Source organism: Nannobrachium achirus, assembly GCF_963921795.1.
Source record: "Nannobrachium achirus genome assembly, chromosome: 1".
Lineage (NCBI taxonomy): Eukaryota > Metazoa > Chordata > Actinopteri > Myctophiformes > Myctophidae > Nannobrachium > Nannobrachium achirus.
Window position 1 is genome coordinate 32,316,932 of NC_137810.1, and position 10,791 is coordinate 32,327,722.

General features: G+C 42.3%; 1 protein-coding gene across 1 annotated transcript; it reads right to left on the reverse strand.

Moving 5' to 3' along the window:
- Positions 1–6,424: 6,424 nt before the first annotated feature.
- foxq1b (forkhead box Q1b) lies at positions 6,425–7,432 on the reverse strand (the record flags this gene model as incomplete). Its single annotated transcript, XM_080728254.1, has 1 exon — positions 6,425–7,432. One exon carries the CDS (start codon positions 7,430–7,432, stop codon positions 6,425–6,427), a length of 1,008 nt encoding a protein of 335 aa, XP_080584380.1.
- Positions 7,433–10,791: the final 3,359 nt, after the last annotated feature.

Sequence of the window (10,791 nt, forward strand, 5' to 3'; positions counted from 1 at the left end):
TGCACATCGGAAACATTTCCCTGACGTGAAATGCACTGGACAGGCTGCAGGACTTGCACTGATTGTTCAGCCAAAACCATTGAAAACCTACCACGGCCACTGTTATTAAACTGGTGTATTTAAAATAGTATTTTTACGCATAGCCTGCGTTTGCAACACAATAAGGGAATAGTTTGCATTATAGGCTATATAGCGCAGCTCAGAGAACGTTATATTATTTTGCTCACAATTTCCTCCAAATCTCTTCCAGAGGATAACAAAAACAAACTGTCGCGTTGCTGGGCTGGGGGAACGGAGTGTGAGAGATGGAGAGAGGTGGTGGTCTTTAGCCCGAGTGCATGCGTGTGTAAGCGGGGGGTTGCTCTGAGTAAATGACTTTGACATGAGTGGAAGCAGGCTTTTTCCATCAAGCGCGGCCCTGGATACCACACACAGTGCGCCAGTGTCAGCTTACCGCCCCGGGCTCGAGTTGGTCCCATGGGCCCCACGTTCATTAGGGAGAGAAAACCGAAATTAGGCGAGCGGGCGTCGACAGTTTCCTCCCCTATGGAGACATCACACTCTGATTTGTCGAACATGAAGGAATTATAGAGCCCATAAGGTAGCCTAATATCAACATCGGCGGTGGAGAGGAGAGCATCAACCCCGGTCATTGCGGGCTGCATTGCAAAAGGCACCAGCTTGTTTACTGTCGCTAGACCGAGGCCTCGTAAACCTAGAGAGTTTTGCTTTGACTGGTTTATAAATACCGCAGCTCTTCTTGTGGCAGGTCAGATTTGGTTAGACAGCATTTCATTTGAAAGAAAGGCCGGTTTCCCCCAGTCATCGCATGTTTTGCTTCCCACGGGCCTTGCACGACGCGCGGTTTTACTTGAGTCGAGCCAATAGTACACAATATAGGCTATCGGGCAACAAACACACAACGCACACCAGATAATTAAACCCATACTTATTTTATTTTCTCTGCGCCGCGCGTGCGTGCTCGTGTGATGTGCACGTCACGACAGTGTATAGTAGGCCTACGCCGACACAGCCTTTTTAAGTTTAGATATAGCACGGAGGATTTTTTGGAACAATGACCATCAACAATAACCTTTGCACTTCACAACAAAGGATGTGCGGATAAAATCATTTTTCCACCGTGACACAGACGCTCGGAGGACCTGAAGGCCCCAGAATTTCCTGCGACATCAAAACTTATGACCCCCGCCGTGATCAGGATGCCTCTGCGGGTAAAAGGAAACTTTGTTCTGCGTGAGAGCACTTTGAAGCTCCGTCCGCTGCTTTCAAGCACCGTGCATGCAAGCGTCCCGTCCACACCGGCCTTACGAGCTCTTAATTTAGCCTTAATCATGAGGTATAGCCAAATGGCGAGTATTATTATTGGCCTGTCGACAACATAAATAGAACATTGTTTATGTCCATGTTTGGCTGATGTTGACACTCTCCCATAGTAGATATTAATTAGCATATACTCTGATACTCTAGAGTAAGATCCCATGATGTGTGACTGCTTTATGGTTTTATGCTTCTATGACCAATTTTATGCTTCTATATGACCAATTTTCAAAGTATAAAATTGTGCTACATTTTAATTTATAGGCAATTTTAGTTATTTACATTATAGGTTGAATGAATAATTAGGGCCTAAATATGTCAAATTATTAGCCTAATATTACACTTTTTACAATTACGTCGTAATAAAATACATTTAAATTGAAAGTGGAAAACATTTGATGGGGGTAATCAACAAAAATAAATAATGATGTAAATAAATTACGAGTAGCTGTAGATTATCAATTATTAGGCTATAAGGACAAATGAGGTAGGCCTACACACCGATTGTATATTTATTTGTAGTTGAAAATATGATAAACAAATACAGCGTTCAGAATTATAGCCTTACAATTTCTCGTGGCTCCTCAATCTTTCTCTCTTTCTTTCTCCGCCATGCAGCGCTTCCTGTCCGGCTCTGCCCGGAGCTTGGAGAGCTCTGTGTGCTCCGGTACAAGGGGGTCAGGCACGGTTCATTTGGCTGCTGGAGTGACGGACTGTTTGGACTTCCTAACATTGTGCCTGCAGAAAGTTTTGTTTCAAAACAGTGGACCTTATTCACAGCTGTTCATTCTCCGAGTGGGTCGAGTATAGGTGGCTGATAGCAGCCTATATTGACGAGTAGTTTTTTCACATGTAGGCTATCACGCGCTATGAATCACAGATAAATGGAGCGATGGGAGCCATAACAATGGGAAGACACTGCATATGAACATAGAAGAACTACTCTTGACTAATAACCTGATGCACGCCAGTCGCCAGGTGTGCTGTTCCGGCGTTTCACCTGCAGGTTGCAGCATTGTTCCTGAAAAGGATCAGGTCTGGCTCACCTGGCTGTTCACCTGTCACACATACAAAAGCGTGATTTGAATATAAGCTACAGCTGTGGCTGTCAGTTTAGTCACTGCTGTTAGAGATATCGAGAACAATAACAATGGCTAATCCTGACAAATCACCTCCTTATTCATAATGCATGCATTGTATTGCCACAAGCCCTGTGCCACGTGCAGAGTGCACATTTTATTTTCATAACTTCACAGGGACTGCAAGGGCCTTTTTTATATACATATATAGCCTACTGTAGGCCTACAACTACAATTACAAAAATGTTGAGGTGGGCTACTTTTGACTTAACTTGAGTATTTAAATGTTTTAATACCTTGTAAATGCGCTACGATAATTTCAGAATCAAGTATGGTATAAAAACAAATGTAAAAAGAAAATATCTAATATGCTAATATTTTTACTCCAGTATAATTATTTTAAGACATTATTTACTTTAAATATTATATATAGGCTATTATTCATAGGCTATGCTGCAGCACATGAGTAATTAACAGCTGGAACATTAATTAATTATTTGGTTAATTAATGAATTAATTAACTCGTGAATGGCATTTTGCTACTAATAAAATGATTGTGAAATGGACCATTCTTCATAAAGAGTACAATATGTTTGAACTCTGAGTATATTTTGATTATTTATTTTTCCGGTAATATTTTTAATACATGGATTTTTATGTATTTATTTATTGGTTGGTTGATTGTTTGATTGCTTGAATACTTTATTAACACGATTATTAACAGTACACATACAGTCAAAGGTTAAAAAGATGACAAAAGGGCCAGGGCTTGTTTCCATTCAACTAAATTCACCAGTAATATAATTTAATACAATAGAAAACATTTTGGGATTAAACATACCTAGAAACGAGGGGTGGGGTTGTGGGGGCAGAGGATTCCACTATCAAGATGTTCAAGTTAAACTAGTAACCTCCTGAGACCCAATCTTATTTTTTTTTATTTCTCCTATAGGTATTTGGGATTAGTAGGACCTAATAAGTATAATAACTAAACATTGTCTTTGCACAGGAAGTAGTTTTTTCCAAAAAAAGGATGTCCTCATATGGGGGCAGTGGGTTCATCTTTCCATAAATAAATATTCTTTGCTATTTGGGATCAGAGGGTCCCAATACCTTAAAGTTCAGTTGTATTTTTGAGAACAGGACTCATTTTAGGTTATAGCTTTGAGTTTGGTTACAAGAACCTTTATGTCTATACCTGTATGTCTGGTGGCTGAGTTGGCTATCACTGTTATGGACACACGCAAGAAATGTGTCTTTCTCAATCAAGCATAAGCAGTGGAGGAAAAAATACTCACATGTTTTATTTAAAGTAAAAATATCAATACTGCACTGTAGATGTACTCCGTTACAAGTAAAAGTCCAGAATTCAAAATACAAAATGTTTCGCGACGCTTTGTGAGCTTGTAGATCGTCTATTTTCAAACAGCCTAGGTATGAAATAGGGCTAAAGTGGTTCATGTATGTTTTATAATATTATAATTTATGTCTGCAAAGTAACTATAGTAACTAAAGTTTTCTTTAAAAAAAATGTAGTGGAATAAAAATACAATATTTGGATCCGAGATGTAGTGGAGTAGAATTAAAAGTACTGACAACTGGAAATACTCAAGTAAAGTATACAAATACCTCAACATTATAATTAAGTACATTACTCAAGTAAAGGTACTTAGTTACTTTACACCACTGGCATCAAGAGGGGGTTATTTCTTTGTCAGCTGTCACACTGCACAGTGCACACTCCTAGTCCTACCTCTACAGGTAAAGCAGTGAAATGTTGGTACTGTATGATGCATGGTCCGCACACAGATCAATCCAATCCAATATAGACCGGTGCTTTACCTTAATACTTTATTAAAAAGAAAACACTATGGCTATAACACAATAAGCCTCGAGGGCTATTATGACAACATAGGCCTTAACTAAACACAATATAGGCCTGATTAGCTAAACATAATAGGCCAGATTAGCTAAATAATGTGCAAAACTACGTCATGTAGCCTAAATATATTTACTTGATTTGGGTTGTAGGATTTGGGTTCAGGGTTGAAGAAGATGTTTATGAAACCATGGTTTGGGCCTTTGGTGTGAAGTCTGGGCCTGCAATAAAGCACCAATAACCTCCATGACGGTCGGCTCCGGTTCAGCACCGCGGATAGCGCGAACGTGTCGACTAAATAAACAGCCTTTTACGTTATGTAATGTAGGCTAATATGATACCAAGTGTTTCAAAATGTATTTTAACCTCTTTTCATTTTTCACAAATCTATTTTATCTTATTAGCCTATTCACAACTTAAAAGCTGTTAAAGTTGTTTCTAGTGATAATTATAGATATTTAATTTTAGGCTATTGAGATACTTTATTATAAATAATTGACGCAGTGCTATAAATAACACTAACATGCGACAATTTGTTAAGTATATTAATTGTTGTTAAGGTGGTGTTGATGATGATGATGATGATGATGATGATAAGAAAAATAATATCAAAATGTCTATTAATTTGTTATTAAGATAACGTTTATTCAAGTTATTCTTAATATTTGTAAGTAATATTGCTATTGTGGCTGTTACTGCAGAAAAAGTATTCGTTCATTCAGTAATCCATCCATTTCTCTTAATGGGAAAGACGGGCTGTGCGATTTATATTAACTGATAATTCATGTTGAACCAATGTTTAATGCTTATTGCTATCACACTATAGGCCAAAAATGTAAATAACCTGACCAGGGACTATACAGAAAATGCGTTGAATTGCAATTGCAAAATATTACCTATTTATAGAAGAGGGGCGTGCCTTTCTGTTCTAATGGACAATCATGATGGCTAAGTGTAGGGCAGGCCTACTGTTTGTTTGTTGCTATAAACAGAAGTGGTGGTGATCAAACATTACTCCCTCCGTGTCATTTCATACAGAGTAAACGGAAGTACACTTTCCACTTTATACAAACTGAGTGCTCTTGGTGCAATCCTTTCAAGATTTTTATTAATAAAAATAACAGGCATGCATGAATCAATATTAGCAAAACAGTATTTTCATGCTTTTTGTCCAGCCAGAGAGGAGCAGCTCTGCCAAATATGCAAACACTCTTTTACACAACAATATTTTTATGCAGCAGGTCATACAAAAAAAACATTACAATATAAATAGATTTCAACATATGGCACTTGGTAGCCGTTGTACAGTAGAAATGACCTATGAACCATAACCCCACGCCCCCAAACAAATACACGCACACGCACCCGCGCGCACGCACGCACGCACGCAGGCACACACACACACACACACACACACACACACACACACACACACACACACACACACACACACACACACACACACACACACACACACTGGTAAGGTTTTAGCACAAAGGGGGACGAACACGCAAGCACACGCACACAGCACACACACACAACAACACAGTGGAATGTCCTTTTTTATATAGCCGCAACTAATTTGCTTCGTCTTAATTTACCACATACAATAGGCCTAAGCATACAAAGACGCCACTTATTTGCACGGTACTAATCACTGCATAATGACTTATAGTCACTGAAGATACAGATTCCCTAAACAGTTAAACTAAAGCAATGAATGACTAACAACGCCCACAAAAAGTGCACATGGTTATTATTACAACATACAAGTATAGTCCAGTGTTGTGGCATCATAAGTCATTGGTTTTCAAAGTGGGGTCCGGGGACCCCCAGGGGTCCTTGAGGGAGTTCTAGGGGTCCCCAGATAAATGATAGTTCGGAACCAAATGGAGGGTCCATTTGGTTGTGTAACTCAGAGTGTAAAAATGGAACCAAAAGTTAAATTAACATTGATTTTACAATAACAAATGGGGTCTCAGAGATTGAAATGCCATTAAATTGGGGGTCTGTAGCCTAATGCATGTCAAAAACTGGGGGTCTTATGGGAGTCCCTGTCCGTGGGCTAATAAGTGTCAATTTGGGGTTCCTTGACATGAAAACGTTTAAGAGTCATATAACTTATAAGTTATGAGAGCAACGAGTCTATATGGAAACTTCCTCGCGCCATGGGCATCCTCAGCGCGGGGAAAGCCTCTGCCTTCGGCATGCCCTGTGACGTCAGGCGCAGGTATGCGAGTGCATCTCTGTTGTGCTGCTCGCTGCTGTAAGCTGCCTCCGACACGCTGCACCTGTGGTACTGCTGCTGCTGCTGCTGCTGCTGCTGCTGCTGCTGCTGCTGCCCAAAAGCTGCCGGGTAGTTCAGGTTGTAGGGCAACATGTGGGCCGCGGGGGCCCAGTACAGCCGGGCGCCGGGGTTGCCAGCGTTACTACTGCAGTCTGTGTCGATGTGCACATCCTCTCTCCGTTTGAACGGCGTGCTGAGGATGCTGTCGATGGCGAAAGAACTGGAGAACTTCCCCCCCGCCTTCTCCTCTCGCGAGGAGGGCGCCGCGCCAGCAGGGATGATGGAGAGGCGCGGGTCCTCGCTGGGGGTGTGACCGTGGTGGAGGAGGTCGGCGCTCTCCTGCTCCTTGGCGAGTCTCTTGCTGATGCGCTTCCTCCGGCGGCGGAACACCCCGTCGGCGAAGGTGTACTCGCTGTGCGGGTTGAGCATCCAGTAGTTGTCCTTGCCCCAGGGCCTGGACGGGTCCCGCAGCACTTTGAGGAAGCAGTCGTTGAGCGACAGGTTGTGGCGCACGGAGTTCCGCCAGCCGGTGTAACTGCCTCGGAAAAACGGGAACTTCTTCATCAGATAGTCGTTGATCTCTGCCAGAGTGAGGCGACCGCTGCCGGAGTCCCGTATGGCCATGGCGATGAGGGCGATGTAAGAGTAGGGCGGCTTGGGTCTCCGGGTGTAGGGCTTCCCTTTACCATCGCTGCTCTGGGTGACAGGTGCGGGGCTGTTGGCCACGCAGTCTCCGTCCGAGCCCAGTTCGTCTCCGGACAGGGGCGAGGGGGCGCTTCCCTCGGCGTCGATGCAAAACTCCACTGGCTTCTGGACGAAGTGGTTTGCAGAGAAAATTTCGAGTTTCATTTTTAAAAAATAAAACTTTCCGCTCAGTCTCACCTGTCTCCTTTAGAATGTTCAGTTTCGTGAATCTCGTTGAGATTCTTGTTAAAAAAATATAAAGACGGCGTGAAAGTTGTGTCGAATTGCCGGTGACAGAGCAGGTGCAAAGTCAATCAGAGTGTTCTGTAGGAATCCTGAAAGCGGAGATCGCTTTCTGTCGAGGGAAGCTCCGTCTCTTGAAGGGCGGGAGGCACCCTAAACCAGAGCTGCTTGCTGCTGAATTCAGATTTGTCTCCGGAGACACGCGTGCCTTGTTATAATATAATCCCTCGGCAAGGGACGGCCCACAGGCGGGGTTTGCATCTCAAATCCATTGAAGCGATTGAAGGATAGATAGCCTATATAATTTCACTCCATGGTGCCACGCCAGCGATTAAAAACATAGAGCAAATAAAGGTCATAGAGAAGAGTGAGAAATTGTGTTTCTTATTATTTGTTTCTCTCTCTCTCTCTCTCTCTCTCTCTCTCTCTCTCTCTCTCTCCCTCTCTCTTTCTCTCTCTCTCTTTCTGTGTGTGTGTGTGTGTGTGTGTGTGTGTGTGTGTGTGTGTGTGTGTGTGTGTCTCTCTCTCTCTCTCTCTCCCTCTCTCTCTCTCTCTCTCTCTCTCTCTCTCTCTCTCTTCTCTCTCTCTTTCTCTCTCTCTCTCTGTGTGTGTAGGCTACATCTTTCGATCAATCAATCAATCAATCAATCAAACAAACAATCAATCAATCAATCAGAGTCAGTCATTCTGAGTCAGTCATTCTGAGTCAAACAGTCTGAGTCTGTCTGTCTGTCTGTCTGTCTGTCTGTCTGTCTGTCTGTCTGTCTGTCTGTCTGTCTGTCTGTCTGTCTGTGACCTTTATTGTTTGATCTGAGTTGTTGTCAAGTGTGGATGTTGATTTGAGGTTGTATCATGTCTGGATCCACTAACAGGAATCCTTAATCTTATTATTTTTAATCTATAAGGTGATTAAATAAAATCATTTTGTAATGTCCTTTATTTCCCAGGCTTCAATATTCAAGTTGAGCCATGCTTCAACTAATCCTTAAAGTTATTGGGAAAAACGTGTCTTTTTACTGTTTATTATCCATCTTAATCCCTCTTTGATGTTCGCTATATCCAAGTTAATGTAATACATGTTCAGGGAACAGCAACCTCACCTTAATCACTCCACAAGAGCTGTCTAAGGTTGCACGCACCGTCTCCGGCTGAACAATGCGCAGGCACAGCGACAGAGACAACAAGACGAGAGAAACAGAAAGGTTGATTATGTTGCGCTTTTCATATGTTGACTTTTGTCTCTTAATTGGAACTGTGCTTAAGGCAGCTATTGACTCAGAAGGAATGGGGAAGTAACGCAAACGCAATGCTGAGATGACACACCGCTGTTAAAATAGATGGGATTGGATGGGTTCCATGAAGCGCACAATGAAAGATATGTAAGCTTGGGTTAAATAGGTTTGCCCAGACTTCTAAAAACAAAGAATTAAAGGTCGTGTGAAGTTCAGAGAATGGTTCTGTGCAGGAATGAGGAGGATGTACTGGGGTAACCCTAAACCTTAGCAGCATAATCTTAATCATAAGGTCTAACTGAATGTCTCATCCAAGACACGTCACGCTTGACGTCCATAACATCTGCAAACAAACAAGTAACATTTGGCCAACCTTCCCTTTTCCGTCAACACTTGTAAAGCCGGGATGGCGATGCCGAGAAGTTTGAAAGTAACATGACTTATGAGCTTGGCCTGGGGCGGGTGATAATCATTAAACTGTCTACTGCTATGACACACCTTTACACAGGCCGCTGGCTATTTGGACTTGGGACCTGAGCTTTACCAAGTATAGCTACAACTGCAGACATGCAAACCTGCACTATCACGGCTCTCACAAACGCATTATGATTTCAAATCGACTGATAGGCTCCTGTCTCTCTCTCTCTCTCTCTCTAGGTTAATGGTAAGACTGAAGGAGTGATCGGTCATCTTTCCACCTCTAACCCAACCTGTTCACCAAGTATGTAAACCTTCAATAAATGCACCTTCCTCAAGACAGAACTCTGTAGACTGTGAGATTAGAAAGAAAGAGCCACAGCACCCCTCTTGAAACAAGTTTGGCTAGTAGTTCATGACACTTCACAAAAATGTATATTTTGTGCAACCTTGAAGTAGAGGGACAGACAGACAGACAGACAGACTCACTCAAAAAATCTGGAGTACAAATTTAAGATTAATAGCTATATTCTTTTCGACCCTTATCACTAAGCGGCTTTGCCATTTTTTACTAATTTGAAAAACATTTTTAAATAGTTAAAATAGCTGATAAGCTCATAATGTGTCGATTTAGATCGGCTAATTGAAGTATTTTAAAATGTTTTTCAAAATAGTAAAAAAAGAAAAAGGCAAAGACGTTTAGGGATAAGGGGTAAGGCATGGATGAAAATGGGGCCCTAAAGTGTAAAAATGAACCCGTTACAATTAACACCCTGGATTTTACTGTGTAGCACAGCTGAAACCAATATGTTTTGGCTGAAACTGAGGCCCACCACTGTGAATCTAAACCCAGAACTAATGAAAGCAGTCTTACGTGCGCTATCATTATCACCCTCATTGCCAGACTCTGAAAAGAGTTTCAAAGAGGGTTTTAAGACAGCTGAGTAATGGGGCAGTGGTAGGAGGGAGGCGTTCCTGCTCTGTGCTCATATCTTTATGCAAGTGCAATGAAGTTGTATTCAATTACCCACACGCTGCCAAGATGGCTATATGCACACCTGTGCTGAAACAATTTGCCGTGAGAGGTAATGCACCTGTTTTCATTCTCTCTCGCTCTGTTTTCATTCTCTCTCGCTCTCTCACTCACTCTCTCGCTCACTCACTCACTCACTCACTCACACACTCACTCTCACACACACACACACACACACACACACACACACACTCTCTCTCACACACACACACACACACACACACACACACACACACACACACACACACACACGCACACACCTCATATGTCCATTGGCGTTGTTGTCATAGCTGATGAGGGATCATCACGTCTAATACTACAGGTGGTTTTGCACAAAGGTTCTTGGCAGTGGGATCATCATTGACCTTTACGTTGTGTTGTCACAGAGATCATTTCAGCACAAATGGCATCTCATTGTCTGCGGCTCTTCAGGGGTCACTGAGGTCAGATGAATCAACTCCACCAGGCGAGAGAGAAAAACAACCTGACTGTAGTATAGCACTTGTTGGTAGTGTGTGTCTAACAAAATTGGCACCTCGTTGTTTTAGAAAGCCTTTTGAGGCCTTAAGTGTCCCGTTTGAGTGACAAGTGAAATCTCT